A 21,209-nucleotide genomic window follows, 5' to 3' on the forward strand; every position below is an offset into this window, starting at 1 on the left:
AAAATCATATATAAGAAGTGGCCAGCCTGCTCAAAGCCACATCAAAGCGACTCACAGCCAAGTCTGGATAAGCAACAATCCTTATTGAATAAAATTGAAAAATATTTGAATACTCTAACAAACATGGCCAACACGCTCAGTTTTGCCATTCTCCTGGCTGCAATTTCCATTGCACTGGCCTTAAGCACAACAACTACAGCAAGTACACGCCAGCCAGTGCCCACTGTCACTGAAAAGTCCGTGGAAAAGGACGAGGCCATGGACTCCTTGGAACGCCGTGACAAACGCCAACTGGTACGTGATTGAATTGGTTTAAATCTCAGATTTGTAGTAAATTTGTTAGTAATATAGTAATAATTATAGTAATATTATACCTAAATGCATTCCACAGACTGCCAATGGTGGCCAGAGCAGCCTGGCTGGTTCCACTGGCAACTATCCCGTTTTCTTCGACGGCCTGAATGTGAATCCCCCGCTGCAGCAACTGCCGCCCCTGCAGCAACTGCCCCCCCTGCAGCAACTGCCCCCCCTGCAGCAACTACAGCCCCTGCAGCCGATCACCGTGGTGACGCCTGTGGCCTCCAGTTCGAATGCCCAGAGCCAGCAGCCGCAATCCGGCTGGCTGCCGCAGTTTGGCCAGAATCTGCCGCTCATTGGCACTTGGGTCGGTGGCCTGCCCAATTTGATCAACGGCCTGGGACTCGGTTCGCTAAATGGCGGCTTCGGCACTCTGGGTGGCTTGAATCTGGGCAACCTGGGACTGGGTGCAGTGGCGCCAGTGGCTTCGTTGCCTGGACAACTGGTCGGCTCGTCGCCCAATCCACAAACGACTTGTCCGCTCACCCAGAAGCTCAACTGCCGCTGTGAGCCGCTCATCCAGCTGCCGGGTCTGAAGCCCAGTTCCAATCCGCTGAGGACGCAGCTGGTGCAGATCCTGCGACAGAATGCGCGCAAGAACGACGACGGTTCGCAGGAGGTGCGCGTTATCCTGAGCACTGGTCATGTGATCTACCAGCGGACGAGCAAGGAGCGCGGCCAGAATGGCTATCTGGCCATGAGGATCCAGTCGGGCAGGTACTTCACCATCTACTACAGTGTCAACGAGAAGGAGTACACGGTGCGTGCGGATGTCAAGGACACGCCACCCAGCTCCGACTTCGAGGACGAGCTAATTGGTCAGCTCTAGAAATTGGCCAAGAAGGAAAGTCCCTGCACTTACTTGCATCTTTTTTTTTCATATCTTTAACTATCCTTAAGGGGGGGGTAGGGTTTTAAAGGGAGAAAAAAACAGGTTTTTACAGATTTTTTTTTGGGCGTACGGTAAAAGTAAATTTATTTCTGATTATTGTACATTAAAGAGTAGTATTTGAACTATATTCTGTGAAATATTGGTTGAAAAATATTGAAAATTGACCGAATGGCAGCAATTCTTCGCAGGCGCCTCAGAAAAAATACATTTTGCGGTGCACGTCATACCTCAGCACTGGATAATCTGATATGAAATACCCAAAGTTTTTCCATCAATTTTTATGTCCCTCTAGGTATCCCTGTCGAGTTTTTCCATTTATTATAATTTTTGAACTTTTTACAAAACTTGAAAGTGAAAATACCGATTTTTGGCCAAAGTTCATGACTATTGTTGTTAATAATAAAAAAATTAAAATCAAAAACGAAAAAATCTCGACAGCGTTACCTCATAAATTATGTAAGGAAATACTGTAAAAAATTTGAGAACGATCGGTTGAATAGATTTTGAGATACAGAGTGCACCGACTCAAAAAACATCGATTTGAGAAAAACGTGTTTAAAGTTTTTGTTGCTGTCTTCCCCGCTGAGGGATTACTCAGGTAGTCGTTCGAGACCCGCCTACTTCCAAAGCTATATCTTTGTGAGTTTTGCTCCGATTGACTTCCTATTTACAGACAACAATCTTGAGTTACTATACTTTCATAATATGCAATTAAAAAAAATCACTTTTTTTGAACCCTCAAAACCCTACCCCCCCCTTAAACCTTATAAACAATGGATTTACTCAAAATAAACGTGTGTTTCAAACATACTATTTAAATGAACAATTCCTAGCAAAAGTGTAACAAGTCTTAAATATCGCTATGTTTGCACTACAAATTTGTAGCAAGTCTCATCAAAAAGCACTTAAATATGGCCACATATGTTGAGCGCAGCCAATTTGAACCCCGAACCCTGAAATTCTACGTAAACTCTATTAATCCCTTTTTTATTCGCAACTTTTTGTCGAACTTCTTTGCTACAACTACAAACTAGCTGCGCAAGAAATAAACAACAATGAAACACATTTCAGACGATTGCTCCTGGGAGACAAAAAGTTTAGCTACAAAGACAAATATTCATGGGGGGCGGCAATAAACTAGCTTTTATTGCCCCAAATGTTGTCAAAGGGTTAACAAGAGGGGCTGCTCCTTGGCGCAACCAATTTCCAAAAGGAAACAACTCCCCTAATTACTCAAGCCACTCGAAAAAGAAATAGATAAATTAATAAATATCTATACAAATAGAATTTTCATTTTCAGCATTAAATAGATATTTTTCAAGGACTAAATTATATGAAATTAATATGCTATAATAAGCTATAGTTTTGTTTATCTATCAGTTGCAGTGAGCTGCCACCAGTTGAGTCTTAGGTATATGGAAAAGCCGAGGGAAAGCGGCCAGCAGGCAAACAAAGAGCCAATGGGGAAATGGGCAAATGGAAGTCAAGCTGTAAAATGCCATATCCGTGCCCCTCGATTTTCCACTTCCTGGCTTTTCCGCACTCCACTTCACCACCCCGTAAAGTTGTGCCCAGAAGTTTCGCAATGAGCCTGGAAATGGAAACTGCCTCGGATGTTCCCGGAAAAGCCAAGTCGAGTGGGGGAGGTGTTTCAGGGTGGTGCATAATTAAAAGTTCCCTTTTGTGCCGAGATTGATGGATCCTACGCCATGGCAGCTGCACTTTGATCCAATCGAGCTGTGATTAGTCAGTGCAACAGCAGGCGTACTCAAATATACCGATATAGTCTTTGCAAAAACGCACAGGTTAACCTGGAGCTTAATATTAACTGAAGGTTAAGCTGTGCGAAAAAAAAAGTTACAATTGCAGTTGTTACGTTAATATTTTAAGCCACATTGGTTTCGAAAGAATGCCGAAGTTTAATTGCGTGATTCTCGATTATGGTATCTGATTTGAGGATGCTGAAAGCGCTTTTGGTAAACAATTTACACAGTTGCTGGATCAAAAGTTGCTTCTGGGGGGAGGTTTCTAAGAGGGGCGTGGCACGAAGGAGGCTTTTAACAGGGGGCGTGGCAGGGGGACGTGGGGCTGGTAATGAAACCGCATTGCTCAGTGCACACGAAACTTTTCACAAATCATAAATGGTCCCGGGACACACACAAACCCACACACACACACACACATTGCACATACATACATTGCACACACATTTAGTTTAGCCAGACTACCCAGCTTTTAAGCCAAACATTTCCCCTTTTTAAAATGCGGGGAGGGGGGGGGGGGCTTTGGGGCTCATTGGTTATGCCAATTGCAAAAGTCCTGGGCAACAATTGAAATTGCCGGACTCGTTGATGAGACTTTAAGCTGTGGCTGCAGTCGAAACCCCGCCCCTAATTACATATTACCAGTTGGCTGCCATTAAGTGCATCCCCAACTCACCCCTCAACCCTCACCCTTCTCTGTGAGCCCCCCTTTTAAAGCTGAACCTTTTAAAGTGCAGCCGGTAGAGGCATCATTAAATCCACTAAATGCTCCACATTTTGGCTTCGGTTTAGCTTTGCACAGTTGATGTTGCCAGTGTTGCGTGGGCGTGGCCCAGGGCGATTCTGGCTGGGAGCTCTATAAGCGATGGCGCCCACCAGCTGGTATAGTGGAGCAGCGGCGGCGGAGGAGGAACTCAAACCCAAAGCCAAAGCCAGGCCAGACCAGTGGTAACCGCAGACCAACGTGAGTGACCGGCGACGACTAGACAGTGCGAGTGCATGCATACATGCATCTGAATCTGAATCTGCATCTGCATCTGAATCTGAATCTGAATCTGACCCACGGCAATGGCCCCTGAAGTCAAGATGCACCTAGCCCGAAGACACCCCCTGCTACCCTGCGCCCCTGGCTACCCTCGAAAAACTGCCGCATTGTGTGGCCAGAAAGCGATATGGGATATGGGATATGAGATATGGGATATCGGATATTGGATATGGGATCTCCCATGGGATATAAGGTATGTGATCTTCTATACGATCTGATGGATGAATTCCTAATAAATCTTAGATTTAAGATAAATTACATATACTGAACTCTATGAAATGCGGCTTATTAAAAAGCGGACCAAGCACTTTGTCAAACTCCAGACAATGGAATTTAATTTAATTGAAATATAAAATATTTTTCAAAGTGTGACAAGGACAAGCGAAGCGACCAGCAAAGGATAACCAGTGGTGCAGGACCCGTGGAGAACGGATGCGAATCGAGAGCGGAAAGCGTGACAGATAGATGGGTTGGGGCAGCAAGGGGTTAATGAAGGAGGGAATTCAGTTCGTGGTACTGTGGAAATGATTAAAATGTATTAGGCAAAACAAAGTTGGCCAAAACAGAGCAAACAGAAACAGGGTGAAAATAAAGGGGGCCAAAATGAGGTTAAAACGTTGCACAAAAGCAAATTCATTAGGCTCGCTGGCCAAAACACATTACTTTAGTACACAAGTACTAAACTAACTATTATACAAAAAGCTGCACAACGAAACCGAAACGAACAAAGTTGATTTAAAGCATGATAATCTGCAACAATTTTGCGTATTTCAAGACTGCTGCTTGCTTACCTAGTTTTAAGCCAGGCTATACTTATCGCCGGTGAATTGGTTTGCTTGAGTGAAGGGCGCGGAAAAGTGCAGGGAAATCGTGGGCAAACTTGGGAAAGCTTAATAATGCCCCAAAACCCAATGGGGAATTCAGAAGGCACTGTAAACAGGTGCAAACGTTGCACGGCAATTTCAGCAAGGGGTTGCTTAACTTTTGCGCCCAGTTTTCCACTTTTCCCTTGTTCAAATAGTTGTAAATGGGCGAAAATGTAAACAAAAAAACAAGAAAAAAAAAACAGTTGATCCACTTGAAAGGGAAAACAAGAGAAATCATTGAAAGGCAACAATGCTGCGAAAACAAAAGGAAAACAAACTGCAAAGCCAGCGACCACTAAATAAGTGGAGTGCGTGGACGAGTGGAAATGCGGAAAACTGGAAAAGCGAAAAAGTGGAAAAGCGGGCGAAAGAATGTCCAATGTGGCGCATAAATAAAGGATCAAGCGATTCCCCCATTCAAATTGGCGAATATTGGGCGGATAAATGGAGATACATGCACATCCGCGCGCGGCTGCAAGGAAACTCGAAAAGGTGGCTCTACAAAAAACAAGATAACTGGTTAACCGCGAGTTTTTTGTTTCACTTACAAGCTATTGTTATCAGCACGTTGAAAAGGGGAATAAACTTTGCGTTTAACTACAACTCCATGGAATATGTGTATGTTATACAAAGTTGGTCAGTTGGTCAGTTGGTCAGCCAATTACATTTTTTGACAACGCGCAAAAATGTTAAATCTATAAACAATGATGAGTTATAAAAAAATTATAACAGAACTTTTGTTAATAGTTGTCCAAACATAAGTACCTATATGGGTTAATAAAATAAACCCTTTAACTCTCCTGTTTGCTCGTTGTTAAGCCCCCATTTCTGCGAATTGGCCAATCGGTGGGGAATTCAACAAGAGTTTGGCAAGATCTGAGTCATTAAAGGTCGGGTTTCTTATCTGGGCATGTAGGTACATTCCCGATAAGCCCTATCAACGACATCGGGCGGAAACACTAAAAGACCATCAAATCGACCACTTTCTCAGTTGAAAGTCAGAGCTGCTGAAGAACGGACGAGAAAATGACAGGTAATTAGATGTCATAATTTGAGCAGATGGATAATACAAAAATGATTTACTTTATAGCCCAATCTGAATTGAGTTTTTGAATTGACTTTTAAATAACGTTAAATAACGTTAAATAACGTTAAAGCTGCGCTAGCTAATAAAATATTTATTTTGCTATTTGGCGTGGCTAAATAAACTAGTTTAATGTGTAGGCCACAAATTGAAAGAGTTTAGTATGCCATTCGGAGTGCTGTTAAATAATGGTTATATGTATTTTGTTATTCTATTATCCCCCAGACCACAGATGGATGCACTTCAGCAACGGCGTCGTGCCGCCAAATGCCGTGGTGGCCGGTCACGATTCGGATGGCGACACCATCTACGTGGGACGCGCCTTCTTCTCCAACGACATGCTGCCGGCGAAGGTGATACCCAACAAGGGCAAGGCCTACGTGGCGTATGCGCGCGAGGAGCACGAGCTGGAGAACTACGAGGTGCTGTCCGGCTACAGCTACGAGTGGCTGCCGGCGGAGAATGGAGCTGTGCCGCCGAGCGCCGTCAAAGTGGGCAGGAATGTGGACGGCGAGTATTTGTATGCGGGCAGGGGCTATCATGCCGGTAGCCTAACCATGGGCAAGGTGCATCCCTCCCACGGCTGTCTGTACATCCCCTACGATTCCGATGAGGTGAAGATCTTTGCCTACGAGGTGCTTAGCCAGCCGGAACGCTGGATCGACACCACCGCCACAAATATCCCCGATGGCGCACTAATTGCTGGCCACGATTCCAACGGGGACACCATCTACGTGGGCCGCGTGTTCCGCAATGGCGATCTGCTGCCCGCCAAGGTGGTGCCTGCGAAGGGCAAAGCCTATGCCGCCTATGCCCAGGCGGAGCACGAGCTCACCGATGTCCAGGTGCTGACCGGATCCGGATTCCGCTGGGTCCCAGCCTCGCACGGCAATGTGGCGCCCGGTGCACTGTCCTCCGGCCCGAATGTCGACGGCGAGTCTCTGTACATCGGCAGGGCCATCTACTGCGACAGCTTGAGTGTGGGCAAGATCCATCCATCGCACGGCTGCATCTACATCCCGTTCGGCGGCGAGGAGGTGCGCCTCGAGAACTACGAGGTTCTGGTGAGGATCTAGACGCGGCGAACAGCCATTTTTTTTTTAATAAATCTATTTTTACACAAGAAGTATATAAAAAACAAAAATTTTAGTTTAAACAGCTTGGTTGGACATTAAGCAGCGTAACTGATAAAATTTATGGTAATGCACTCAGCAATTCCCAGAAAAAAAAGTCCCCCATTCATAGAGTTGTCATGGAAATGTCTAGCTATTTCTTCTATATATGTATGTGGGCTTAATGTTATCATATCGGTTATCAATTAACAACAATCAATTGATTAGCTGGCCATAAATTTGCGTCAACTTGTAGCATAATTAACCAGTTGCCTTCGCCCACTGACTTAACACAAAACACTGCATCGTAAAACTCAGCCAGATATCGCAGTTATCAGATAGTGTGTATATGCAGTCAATTCAATTCCTGCCGAGGTAAAAAAGTTATAGTTTTACCGAGACTCTCTGTAACTTTTCTTGTATATTAAAAAGTTGATTAAAAGTTTTCATAAAGTTTAAATCGATATATTTGTGGCGGTCGTAGGTTTTCATTTCATTGCTTATTTATGTGCGCACGTTGTAATCAATACAAGTTTTGAGCACTTGTTTTCCAACACAAAGTGCACTTTATTTTATAAGGAAATTGCTTTATAACTTTAAACTTTGCCCTGCACTAGCAATGGCGCCACCTATGAGATGATTATGTTTTGTGACACTGGCGCCACCTATTAGGGGATGACGAAAGCCTTAGCTTAGATTTTTCGAAATGGGGCGCCACCTGTCGGTGAAAGCTGCGCCGGGTTCGTGTCTTGGCTAAAAAGGTTTAGTGCTTAGCTTGCAGTGTGACCGTTCGCGTGCAGCAGCAAAACACCGCGCCACACTACCGCGCCATGCAGATATTTTAGGCAATTTAAGCGACGCCGCAGTCGCCGTGCTGCTCTCCGCCGCTCTCGGCCACACTCTGCCACCAAACAGCAACGAAGTCGGTTGTCGTCGCGAAAAGTGCGAATCGAGTGCATTTATTTGCTGCAAACAGAACCGAGAACACACGGTGACGTGACGAAAGTGGTGTCGAGTGACGAAGTGTGCGAGCGCGCTGCATTTGTTTACGATTTCGATTCCGACTCCACCACCACTGGCTGTGAGGCGGGGAAGAGGAAGAGCGAGCGGCGCGGCAAGAAACGAAAGAAGAAGAAGCAGCAGCAGGACACACGCAACGTGCAACATTGTGTGCGTGCGTGCGTGTGTGTGTAATTGCGTGTTTGTTTGTTTGTTTTTTTGTTTGTTTGTTTGTGTGACGAAAATACAACAAGTGCAAGCGACAATAGCAAGCGGCAGCAACAACAACACCATAGAAGCTCCTTGGCAGAACGGGACAGCAACAACAACAGGAGTGCGAAAGCAAGAGAGTGAGTGCGAGAGAGAGAGAGAGACAGCTGTTATTGTTGTTGCTTCACGATGATTAATGGGGAATCTGCCGCTACAACAACAACAAATCAAGTAAGTAAGCCGCTAAACTAATTACATTTCGCAGCGTTATTTATCTACTTTGTTTACTTTGTTTTTTGGTCACTCAAATTAATATAAATTCCACGTTCTATATATTTAGCTTAATCAATTCATTTATAGATTTGTAAGCTGCCTTTGCAAGCAAAAATCCGGATTAAACTAGTACACATCTTATCTTTGGCGTTTTTCGATGAGTTTTTTTGTGTCATTCGTTTTGATTTTTAATGTTTTACTTATTTCGGCACCTACGTGGCCCATTCCAAGAATATTGAAATATTGCAACTTGTTACTTTTTCCAATTGGAATACAATGTAAATCACTTCCCTCAAGCAAAAAAGCAGCAATAATATTATTATAATATTATCCATATTATTCCTTTAACAATTTGAAATCCATTAAATATTTATCTTATTGCATTTTGCCGGCCCAGTTAAACGGATTTCTTAGCGTTTGCCCTCGCTTTCGAGAAGTGGGAATTATTTTTGCTGCGGTTTCCACTTTTTGCTCTTCCTCGTCTCCTGGTCTTTATCATCTTCTTCCTCCCCTTATTCCTGGTTCCTGCTGCAACTTCTTCTTCTTGCTCCTAATGAGAGTGCTTCAATTTCAATGCAGTTTCTTTTTTTCTTGCAACTCGCGCTTTTTTTTTACATGTGTGTGAGAATCTCCAGCTGCATGTGTGTGTGTGTGCCAGGGTGTGTGTGGGCTTGCGATTTGAAGTTGCAAGGGGCGCTTCATCTGTTCGCCGCCCCTTGGCATGTCCCCATTGCCACGCCCCTTTTGTACCTTTGGGCGGAATTTTCGTTTTATTTTGTCAAAGTTTGTTGCACTTTTCGCAGTCAGCAGCGCGAACAAGTCCTTTGCATCCTGCCTCCTTTTGTAACCTAGTCCTTTTTTTATCCGCCAACATTTTTCCCTCTCCATTTTTTGTTTTTTTTTTTGCTTAATACATTTTTTCTTCCAACAATTAGTCGCAGCTGGTGAAAGAGTGCAGAAATGCAAAAATGCAGAAATGCAGCGCTAGAAACAGAGACAAAACGGCGATAATAGACAAAAGGCTTACAGTAGAGCACCATTACGAAAAACAAAAGAAAAGGAATGAAAAAATTCCTTGGATAAGCGTATGTTTAAATGAAGTAACAATTTAAAAGTGATTTTCCCCACAAATAGTATAATATGAACGTTTCAATGCAGGTTTTAAATTATTTTTGGTTGGATTGTTTAAAAGAGAACTACCAAAAACAGTTAATTCCTAACTGCTCACTTCAGTAATAAGAAACTACGAATCAGTTATCAGCTATTTTAAAAAGTATCTTCTTAGGCCACTGAACACTGTATCTGCATCTGCATCGCATAGTATCTCTGCGCTGGCTTATTTATGTACATATTTCACTTGGCACTTGTTATATTTATACGCTTCACACACACACTTACAGCTCCTCCTCCTTACCCCCCCTCCCCATGAACCCCTGTCCCCGCTTACCACCCGTACCCCCCGTACCCTTCTCCTGTGTGCCGTCATCAGTATGCCAGTTGTCACTTCATCTTTTTAAATGCGCCTCATGGTTTTCAATTTCGAGGAACAAGTGGCCCAAAAGTGCTGCTGCCCAAGTGCCCATATTACATCTACACACGGAAAAAAAAGCTATGCGATTAGCCACTTATGAGACACTTGCCTGGATATAAAAAATGTTTATATATAATTTAAAAGGCATGGTACTATAGATACTTATTCCAAACTAAATAAAGTCATATCTTGCAGGAAATCAATGTACAGCTTTCAGTTTTATCTTTTGGTTTAGTACTTATCAAAACTATTCCATTTTTATCTGATAAAATCCAGGCGGTATAGTTATATTTTGATAGAAGGCAAATATTCCCTGTGTACCCCCTTCCCCTTTTCTGTCTTTGAATGACGCCTCTTTTGCCTTGGGGCAAACTGCAGCGAAAATGAAATTAGTCGTTGGGAGTTGGCTCAAAAGGAGCTGCGAACACGACAGATATACAGATGCAAACTCAATAAGCCAACTAAATGCAGATTTCAAATTTATCCGCACGGCACAGAAACTCGCGCACAATTTGCACATTTTTCGCCAGATTCCTCAAAGAGCAAAAAATACTTCTTCTGCCCTGCTAAGTTCAGCGAATCCCCGCCCATCCGTTCAGATCCCGCACCATATAGATAGAGCCATATATACCATCACCATCAACCATCACCATTACCATCGCCATCCCCATCGCTCGTATTTCTTTGGAGCGGCGTAAAATCATTATTCGTCACGCTCAGATTGGCGCACTTGAACGGCCAGGTAGACGTGTTTGCATACAACTCTATAACTCCATAACTCTGTCACACTCACCTGGTCTTTTGCACTTGGAAGTTGATGTTGAAGTTCTCAAGGGGAAACCACTGGGTATGACAGCCGATGGCGGGTTGTTCAGGTGTGAATCCATTTTGGGCAATGGCAGCGATAGTAGGGGGTGGTCTTTTTGGTGGCGAACGTATTGCAAAGTATATATTTTAGTTTGCAGGGAATCCGAACAATTTTGTGGGATTATTCATTGGGTCTGTAAAAAGTTCTGTGTGCTAAATTACCATTTTTACCATTCATTCATTCAAGTTGTCCAAATTACTCGTATTTATTCTTCAATTCAGAACTCGAACAAATATAAAGAATAAACCAACAGCAGCACCTGAAAATAGCATATCCGCTTTTAATATTAAAGCAGTTGTCTTTATGATACATTTACGATTCGAGTCGTTGTGCTTTTCCCCGAAATCGAACGATGAAATCTGAACACCTGTTGATTCCGCTCGATACTGTTTTGGCCAACATGCAAGTGGACTACTGAGTTACTCTGCTAAAAAAGAAAAGAAATAAAAGCAACGTGACACTCGTGCCATTAATGGGCACTTTAGGCCCGAACAAAAGAACACAAACAACAGCAAAAAAAAAAAAAGGGGGGAACGGTACAAATTAATTATGAAGAATAACATTGTGCATTTATCATCATTCATTCATATTAACTTGGCCCATCAGCATTTTCCAACATTTCAACATTCCCTCAAATCGCGGCCCATTAAAGGCCGGAAAGAAATAAAACGAAATGAATATGAGAATAATGAAAATTAAGGCAAATATGCAAAGGGGGCGACACGCAACGTTGACTTGACTGTTTGTTCTGAGCTGGCCAACAAAATTTTTGATGATGGCCTCCGAAGAGGAAGGTCGTTCTCGTTCTCGTTCTCGTTTTTTGTTTTTCATTTTTCAACTTTTTTTTTTTTTTGGCGGTAGGTTTCCCACTTTTGCAAACACACAGAAGAAGGAGGAGGGACTTTGCAATTGCACAAATTGCCTTGGTGAGGGAAAAGGAAACTCCTTGGCTCCATTAAAAGTTGGCCCATTTGACATGGGGCGCGTTAGCCACCCACTGCCACCGCCCCCCTTTAGCCACCGAAAAAAGAAGTTTTAATGGCCTTCCCACGAAATCTTCTCGGGGACACGTAAGACCTTTTGTCAAGCTTCTCTTTCGCGCAAATATCAAAGAGAAAGCACGCCAAAGCAGTGACGTCAGTAGCACTAAAAAAAATTAAAAAAAAAACAATTTAGCCAAAGAAATGCGACACTTTTCTCAGTTATTACTACGTCATCACAAATTTGACTGAAAAAAAACAATAAAGTAGAACGTTCAGACGATTAAACAACTTTTCTTTCGGTGTAAAGAACCCAGACGAATCGCCAAGAAAGTCATGCAATAATAACGTAGTAATGGGGTTAATAGTATGCCATTTTAAATCAATAAAAGTCTGGAAATACGCATTCAAAGAAACAATGATTCGTTTCACACTCCATATAATCACATTATTTGAGAAGCGCCAAATTATGCATATCAAGTTGTATTTTTGACTGACTGACTCATTAATTTTCAAAATAATTTAAAAGCGCTTACAATCTGTACATATCGCAATAGCTGATAATTCATAATTAGTAAATAACTTTACCATCACATTGATGTTTCATTATGGTCAGGAGAAATCCCTAACCTTTTAATTAGTCTGTAATTCGATGAATATTCGATAAATTAATGATGTAATACAAACTAGAAAGTATCTCAAATTTCAACATTTTATAATAATAATAATCATTGATTTTTTCCGGTGCCAAGTGAACGAGTTGAAAAGCGTGCAAATGCCAGTGAAACGAAATGCAATAAATGAAATAAAATCAGAGGAGCACATTTGGCATGCTTATCAGTTTTTAGCTGAGAATAATATAATAAAACGTCGCAACGCCTCTTCAGCGGAAACTTTGTTGCCAATTTGCATACAATGCAGTTTGCAGTTTGCAGTTTACAGTTTACAGTTTGCCATTTGCAGTTTGCAGTTGGAAATTTTCATCTGGCGATTTTTCAGTTCGCTCGCTGTGTTCACAATTCACTGCGCCGTTTGCGATTGTTACATTTTGATCAGTTTGTGTTTGCATTATTTGTAGCAACTCTATTTATTTGGCTTGGCTGCAGCACAATGTCAAAGTCATTTGAGGGCTGTGCTCGCCTCGCCTTTCAATCGATTCAACGATAAACGTTTCCGCTCCCCTCGTTTTAATTTTTTCGTATTTTTGTATTTATTTTTTGTTGTCATCAGAAAAGTTTCAGGTTCATTGACTCGCCGCTTTTGGTACATGTAAGTATGTATGTTTATATATACATATATGTATATATATATGGGCATTTATACCGCTCGCCATCTGGGGTGTTAATTACTTTTTGTTTTAATTGTCAATTTATGGGCGCCATATCGAACGCACTGTAACACCAATTTGCGGGCAAAGCCACTTTGAAGGCTATTTTCTCAGGGATTTTCTTTTTGCTCCTCGCAAAATGACAGCCGCTCGCAACTAAACAACTACAGTGGTGACTTGGTACGCGGAAAGGCGTCTAATAATTATAATATAAGTATAATAATTCTAATAAGCATTTGTGACACAGTACAAACCGATTTATGCACACGGAGTAAAAAATTTCCTTTTAATACAGTTCAAATAACGCTATGATGCTTTGAAATGATGAAATGCAAATTTTGGGAACTGCACGTGAATTACAGAAACCAGTGAATGAGTAAAGCAGTAAAACACCAAGCACCTTACCATTCCATGGGAATCTGAATGGAATTTTAAGTGAAATGTTTGTGGGTTTATTTCAGGCCTTCATTTAAGGAGGCAACCGAGCAACGTGATTGCATATTTATGCACCTCGTACACACATGGCCCAAAAATCTCTGTTAGCTGGTTTCATTGCCAATTGAAGTTAGTTTTCACCCACAGAAGTTGGCCTGTTTTTCGTTTGCCCATTGATGTCTGACGGCTGATGTTCCTGAGGAGCTTATGGCCCTAAGCCCCTCAACTGTTAATTACAAACAAACGATTGCTCACTGGTGCGTTGGCCATCGGAAATTATATTCACTAAAGTGCTATATCGTTGGCATATCGCTGGCATTGGCATTGGGATGGCATATCGTTGCCATCGCAAAATCTTCACTTTATCCAGCCGGCGTGGACTCATAATCTATGCCCGGTTAGGTTCAATGCACTTGTCGATTTCACAGCTGGATAAAGTCGGGCACATCGCTTAGCCCATTCCTCAAAATAAATTCATGTGCCCTCGATATATACATACAGACACATATATGGTCAACATACATATAGTCAACGTGTATCCCCCGGATTCGACGCTATATTTATACAGCAGTTGACATAACACAAATTGAATTATAACATTTTTACCGTCTCCGCTTTCTCGGCCATTGGCATCATCCATCGTATTTTCAATTTTTTTTTTATTTTTATTTTTTTTCCATTTTTGTAGTCCGTGTTTTGGTGACGTTTCGTGTGTAACGCGATCAGACGTTAAGTTTTAATTAACACATTTTCCAGGCACCCGACTCTCCACTCCAGATCATCGCGGCGTTGAGGGGCTTTAGGGGGTTAAGCGGGTTAAGAGGGACGTTATTCACTATTCGCGCGCGCTAGTCACGTTAAAATCTAACGACGCTGTGCTCCAGCGTGCAAATATTCCCGGAATATTCGCTCCATTGCATCCAAGTGGTGCGGGGGGTTGGGGGTTGGGGGGTTATAGCCCTGTCAACTGTCCCGGGGTTTGATAACGCCCTATGCTGCGTTATAGCCCACTGGATGGCTAGGCGGCAGTGATGGCAGCTACATTATTTGATTACCAACATTCTAACTAACTAACTTTTAATTGCAAAACACTGGCCGATTACAAGAAAGTTGTATACGTGTTTGCGTGCAAAACTTTTTAAATTCCTTTCAGATTACGGTTATTTAATAAATATTAACTCAGCTACGTAATACACATAGTGCTGGTTATACGCTGGAATGGAAAAAGACAATGCCACACTAAATTGTTCATTTAATTTAGGAGTAACACATGTAGTTTAATAAATCACTGACATTGAGGAACTTTGGGTAAATAAAAATCTATGCCTGTTTACTAAAACATTTCATTTTATTAGCAGCGGTAAATGTGTGTGTTTGCAGGACACATGTTGAAATCGTTCTATTTGTTTAATGTTTTTATGTGTTTGTCAAACAAAACTGTCTCAGGAAATCAGAGAAATTTGCTAACAGACACATTTTATTTGCAATTTATTAAATACGAGTATGTAGTTCGAGAATGCCAAACAAAATGTGTGAGTAAAGGAATGTTTGCGAGGCTAAAGAACTTAAAGCCTTTCAAATATTTATAAATCGAAAACCAACTACCAGTCTTGGCCTAAACGCACATAATTCAGCTACACAAAGATCTAATTTCAATTTAATAGCCACATTTCATTTCGGTTTCGGAATGTTTGGCTATGCAGAGGGCCCAGATATTCGTTTCATATGGAAATTAAATGGCAACAATAAACCAAAAGCTGTGAACCGCAAAAAAGCTTGTTTATTTTGTGTTTCTCTCTCTTTTTTTTTTAAACAGTTGACCATTTTAATTGAATTAAAAATGGCATCGTTCGGCTCATTTGGCCGGGATTAGTGATTGATGTTTGGGCATTGGCGCCATGAATTTTGCCCAACTTCTCGTTTTCGACCTTTAAAGTCGGCCAGAACTGACGGGATTATAGCCAAGTTGGACAGCTCAGAACTTCGGGACGCTGCTGCATATTGTCTAAAGTAATTTATAATATCACGACGTGACGTGCTTTTGCCTGATAAATGAGCCGAATGTCGCCACGGAGTCAGTTTGCTAAATAATAAACTCTCCTCTCGCGGGGTTACAAAATATGGAGAGCCACGTTTCGCTGGAAAAAAAAAGAAGAATAATAATAGAATGGCTACGCTTCACCGGCTGGGATCAGCCCACTTTTCAGCCCACTTTTCAGCCCACTTGCCAACCCAGTTTCCTTCCCAGTTTCCATGCCGCTTTCCATCCATGGTAGTATCATCCCCCATCCAGCTGGAAAACCCATTTTCATTCGCCTTTCTAACTGTGCTTAAGCCGCAGCGTTTTGTTGTCGCACTTTGCGCGCTTTAGTTTCGGAATTTTCCATCAAATCATCAACACTTCCCGCAGAAAGCGTGGCTCAACATTATTTATGCAGATTTTCTTTCCACTTTTTGCCCGCTTTTCCCTGCGTTTCCCTGCTTCTCCCCCGGAAAACAAAAGGCAGGAGATAGTGGGCGCAACAAGCGTGTGAACTAGCGCCAGGCTATGTATTTCCCGAAAGCACAGTGGGACAAAATGGCCAATAATGCGAATAGAAAGTGGAAAAACTAAGGGAAAGAAAGCTAAAGTAACATGAGTGTTGGAATTAAACACGGCACATTTATTAACATTTATATTGCCCGTTTGCAAATACAATAACAATTAAAATAAATAGAAAAATAAACTCAAATAAAATAATTGTATACGAAAAAGAAACAAATTAGGTTTAGCTAATCGCCCAAGCAAACAATTTGAAACCACTGTGCACACAGGGCCGAAAACAAAATGCCATTAAGCTTAAGTTGAGCATAACATAAGAACAAAAGCATCTGAGAACTGTTTGTGGAAATAAAAAACTCAAAGTCCCATAAAATAAAGTAGGAAAAACTCTTCGTATGCATAAACAATTTAATGCGTTTGTTCCAGTGCGAGTGTTTGTGTGTGTACGTGTATGTGTGTGTGTGTGTGTGTGTGTGGCAGTACAATACAATTTACACGCTTATTAATTTTTACAAGACTTTAACCGACACTTGAGCCAAACAGCAAACAGCAAACAACCGACAACAAAGGCAACAAAAAACTGGAGCGAATGTTTTCGAATGTGTGTGAATGTTTGCCAACGTAACACATACACTCACACACACACACACTCGTAGTGCACCTCTTCAAACAAAAATTCAACTTGGTTTTCGGGCTATTATTATTATTCTTTTCTCTGTATTTGGTTTTTTCTTTTTTTTTAATGTTTTATATTCTTTTTATTTGCGTGGGAGCAGTGGAAAAAAAAAAAGTAGAAAAGGGGTTTTTCCCGGCTGCCGGCAACTTTGCTCTAAAAAGTTTTTGGCACCCATTGCGAGTGGGGGGCGAAAATTCGGGGGTAAAAATATATAAGCCACAATTTTAGCATGCAAAAAATATGGGCAAAGGAATTTTCTATTTTTATTTATTTTTTAATATCACAACTTTTCGACACACGAAAAGCGGCAGCAAAGCGGCGGCGGAGTGGAGTGTGTGGCATGTGGCAAGCCGAAGAACAAGCAAGGCCCTTCAGGGCTTTCTGTCATATGTGGAGATACATTCTCAGTGCACATGCACTGCAACAAAAGTTGTGAGGCAACCCAAAATATGAGCTGTTTATTTGGCAAAACTATGCTGACCCAATTGCCACAGATGTCTTAAAGTAAACTCTCCCCATTTTAACAATAATATACAACGAGTCTAGTGCTCAAGTGAGTTCTGTTGACTGCCAATGAAAATTAGACAATGACGTGGAACTATCTGCAATTATGGAAAATTCTTAATTATAAATCAGACTTGTTAGCATACAGAGATATGTATTATATTAGAAGAAGAATATTATAACTTGGTTTTGCCAGAAAGTTATTATAAAACACTTGGTTTCCTTCAGTGTACACACGCCCCCTTTGCGCCGTGTCCTTGCTGTGCTTGTTGTGCTCCAGGTTTTCGGGTCCTTGGGCTGGGGAGTGACCAACAAGTTGGCAGGATCAGATGGCAGGAAGCACAGGAGCACAGGAGCACACGCGCTGCAAAAGTGCATGTGTAATTGGGAATAACGAGATATGTATATGTTTGCAGCAAACGCCAAAGGTGAAATGTGCAGGGAAAAGGTAAAGGTAAAGGAAATGACAAGGCCATGAGAAGATGGAAAATGGGGGAAGTGAAAAGTGGAAAGTGGGAGGAACACCTGCGACAACCTAGGACGACGACGACAAATTGCCAGCTTTTTGAAAGTTTTGGCCAAACCGAAAAGAAAATAGTTTCTAAGGTTGAACGAGTGACGAAAGCTTTTCACACACACACACCCACCCACACCCACCCAAAAACGAAAATCATTTTTGAAAACTTACGACTCTACGTGTGCGGAAAACTGTGCGTGTGAGCGTGCGTGTGTGTGTGTGAGTTTTCTTTTGCCAACAAATAATTCGAATTTAAAATTAATTAAAGTTTTGCGGAATTGTAAAAGTTTACGCCTCGAGTTTGTGCGTAGCAAATAAAAGATAATTAATGAGAATCGGATTCCAATTCAGAAGGCGTGCAGCTAAATCGCTCGTTTGTGGTGTAATTTGTATCGAAAAAGTATTACCAAAGGCAAAGTATACAAGTTGAGCAATCTCATTTCAAGTGGTGTCCCAAAGTGTGCAGTAGTAATATCTACTCGGAAACTAAAACCCATTACCTTCAGCCTTTGATGTCTGCAATTGTGTGCAGAGACAGCCGCTTAGTGAATGCGTGCTACAATGTTAACCCGAATTTATCCAAAAAAGTGTGTATGGAAGCCCTCGTTGGCCTTTAAGCTTTTTAAGTTCACCCAGAACGACCCATACCATACACCATTACCATTACATAGTACATAGCACATTTTTCGCTTTGTGGCACTTTAGTCTCCTATCTGCTTGCCAGTTGGTATCGCTCCGCTGCTCTGTGTCTATCATCCTGGCCTGGGCCACCTCCACTTCCGCTCATATGTCGGAGCTGGGAAAGTTGAGAATTTAAAGGAATTATAAGTACTCGAGCATCTGACACGTCGGCCGCACTTGGGAGACTTGCAGTTGCCGGGACTTGGCAGTTGGCAGTTGTCAAGTGTGCTCCGGCCACTCACTATACCACTCACTATACCACCCCTCACAACCCTCTCTCCATCTACTCAATCGTCTGATGGCAACCCGTTTTTCCTCCAAACGGACGGAAAGCCCAGTGACGAATGTCGCCTGAAACTCATATGCACTCCAGTTCCTTGAGGGAGAATAGTTTGAGGGATTTGCAACCACAGTGTGTGGGCAATTACAGTCAAACTTCCTTGCGTTGGGAAATTGATAAGCTTGCCATTCAACTGGGAAGTTGTTAAATATGAATTTCAATTCCTGTCAGGTGCACAAAAGCACCAAGAGTCCAAGGTAACCATTGTAACATGGATTCTCCCTAATTTTTACATAAAAGATTTTGGACTTTAAAGAGCTTAAATCCTATAATTAAATCTTCTTACTATTTGTTATCCCACGATGCCACTTTAAATCTATTATTGAATTAATTTCTTTTAGTTTATAAACTTCTAAATAAAGTGCTCAATTTGCGGGTACTGACTATTGTGCTTGTTTTAATAATGGATATGGCATTCTACTGTACCTCGGAGCACTTTGAGTCTCTGGGAAAACATCTGGTAAATGTCTTCTGTGTTTGAGCCGCTTACTCCACTCCCTCTTTAGGGCACCTCCCCCTCACCCTTCCCTCTCCCATGGGAGTCACGTTCATATGTCATATTGAAAAGGAAAAGAACAAATGTATCGTGGATGATTTCTAATCAAATATATCATGTGTTCCATCGCCCAGCCAGGGAAATTGTGTTTGCACTTTTCTCTTCTCCTCAGTTCTTTTCGTTTTCGTTTTTGTTCTCGTTTTCATGTTGGTATTTTGTATTTATTCGTTATTTCTTCTTCTGTTTTTTTTTTGTTTGTTTGTGATGCAAGGTGATTAATAATATTTCCATGTTTGCCGTTCCATCTGCAGGTATGACGGAGGAAATAACCGGCGATTGGAGCTACTACGTGTATATATCGCTGACGTTGGTTCCAGTCTATTTGGCATTTCGGCTCATTAAGTCACTCGGCTGGCAGCTCTTCGTCAACAACTGAGCAAACATCTGGACCCAAAACTGAAGCTGAAGCTGAAGCTGATGCCGAAACTGAAGCTATAACTGCGACTCAAACTGAAACTACTGAAGTTGCAGTCATCAGGGGAATCCGTCGTCGTCGTCGCGGAAAAGGAAAAGGTAAGGGAAAAGGAAAAGTCGAGCGGCCAAAGTCGATGAGGTGCGTAGTCACTTGAGGTTGCCAGTCAGAAGCGGTCGAGTGCCGAAAGTCGAGTGTCGATAGTCGAGTGCCAACCATTGAAAGTTGCACGATAACCAGCCAAAGAGAAGGCAAAGTGATACTGAGTTAACTTTCAAAACCCGATGTGGGCATACCCTGTACGTTACATATTAACTAACCCATAAAGTGTGCCCATCAACTTACAGAAACAGAAAAACATTGGTTTCAAATATTTACTAGTTTTTATGCAAGAAAATAGTCACAAAAGTTTGCTTACATATAAAATAGAAAGGAATTGTTTTACTTTTTAAGCCACAGTTCAAACTGCATTCGGTTTGCTATAGCGATACTTACCCGTAGACACAAGACATGAGCAACGAGTAACGTGGCGGCAAACAATAATTCGTGGCAAACCATTTAAATATGCCTAACGTAGTCTTTGCTTTTTCCGTTGCAGCGTGTTATCAATGTGTATATATATTTTGTAAGAGTGCAATAAATGGAAAGCCAGGACTAGAAGAGGCGGCAGCGCAAGGAGAGTGATATACAGGGGAACCTGCAGCAGCTGCTAGTAGAATTGCCAGGATTGCAAGGACTATCAGGATAGCAGCCAGTATTGCCAGGATCGTGTTGTGTTGTGCCGCGTTGTTGTTGCTGCTGCTGGCTGGCCAAAAAGGAGCAAACAAAAGGCGAGGCGATGCAAAGCAATCAACGTCATAAGCAGGAGCAGCAGCAGGACCAGAAACAGCACCAGAAACAGCACCAGAAACAGGAACAGGAACAGACCAGACCAGAACACAGACCGGAACAGAACCACCAAGAACGTGGACGGAGTTATTGTGGTGGCACCGCCAAGCCGCCGCCGCATCAGCATCAGTATCCAGCTGCACTATAGGCACATCACAGCCTGCCAGTCCACCCACCACCAGCCACCACCAACCCAGCCACCAGCACCACCACATTCACCCGATATTCCACACTCCGCATCCTTGGCAAACAAGGAGCAACACGGCAACGGGGCACTAGCAATAGCAATAGCAACAGCAACTGCTACAGCAAAAGCCAAAGCAAAACTCTCGCTTTGAGGACCTCAAGAAA

The 21,209-nt window shown here is 42.3% G+C and overlaps 3 protein-coding genes across 3 annotated transcripts; all 3 read left to right on the forward strand.

Moving 5' to 3' along the window:
- The first annotated feature begins 123 nt into the window (after positions 1 to 123).
- LOC120455650 lies at positions 124 to 1,186 on the forward strand. Its single transcript, XM_039642041.1, has 2 exons — positions 124 to 294; positions 392 to 1,186. Exons 1-2 carry the CDS (start codon positions 124 to 126, stop codon positions 1,184 to 1,186), a joined length of 966 nt encoding a protein of 321 aa, XP_039497975.1.
- A 4,719-nt stretch (positions 1,187 to 5,905) lies between these two features.
- On the forward strand, positions 5,906 to 7,133 carry LOC120456930. The gene is made up of 2 exons (XM_039644067.1): positions 5,906 to 5,956; positions 6,233 to 7,133. The coding sequence occupies exons 1-2, from the start codon at positions 5,950 to 5,952 to the stop codon at positions 7,081 to 7,083; spliced, it is 858 nt and encodes a 285-aa protein (XP_039500001.1). The 5' UTR covers positions 5,906 to 5,949; the 3' UTR covers positions 7,084 to 7,133.
- An 874-nt stretch (positions 7,134 to 8,007) lies between these two features.
- On the forward strand, positions 8,008 to 19,945 carry LOC120455437. The gene is made up of 2 exons (XM_039641634.2): positions 8,008 to 8,559; positions 19,810 to 19,945. Exon 2 carries the CDS (start codon positions 19,812 to 19,814, stop codon positions 19,932 to 19,934), a length of 123 nt encoding a protein of 40 aa, XP_039497568.1. The 5' UTR covers positions 8,008 to 8,559; positions 19,810 to 19,811; the 3' UTR covers positions 19,935 to 19,945.
- Positions 19,946 to 21,209: the final 1,264 nt, after the last annotated feature.

This window comes from Drosophila santomea, chromosome X (assembly GCF_016746245.2).
Source record: "Drosophila santomea strain STO CAGO 1482 chromosome X, Prin_Dsan_1.1, whole genome shotgun sequence".
In the NCBI taxonomy this organism is placed as follows: Eukaryota; Metazoa; Arthropoda; class Insecta; order Diptera; family Drosophilidae; genus Drosophila; species Drosophila santomea.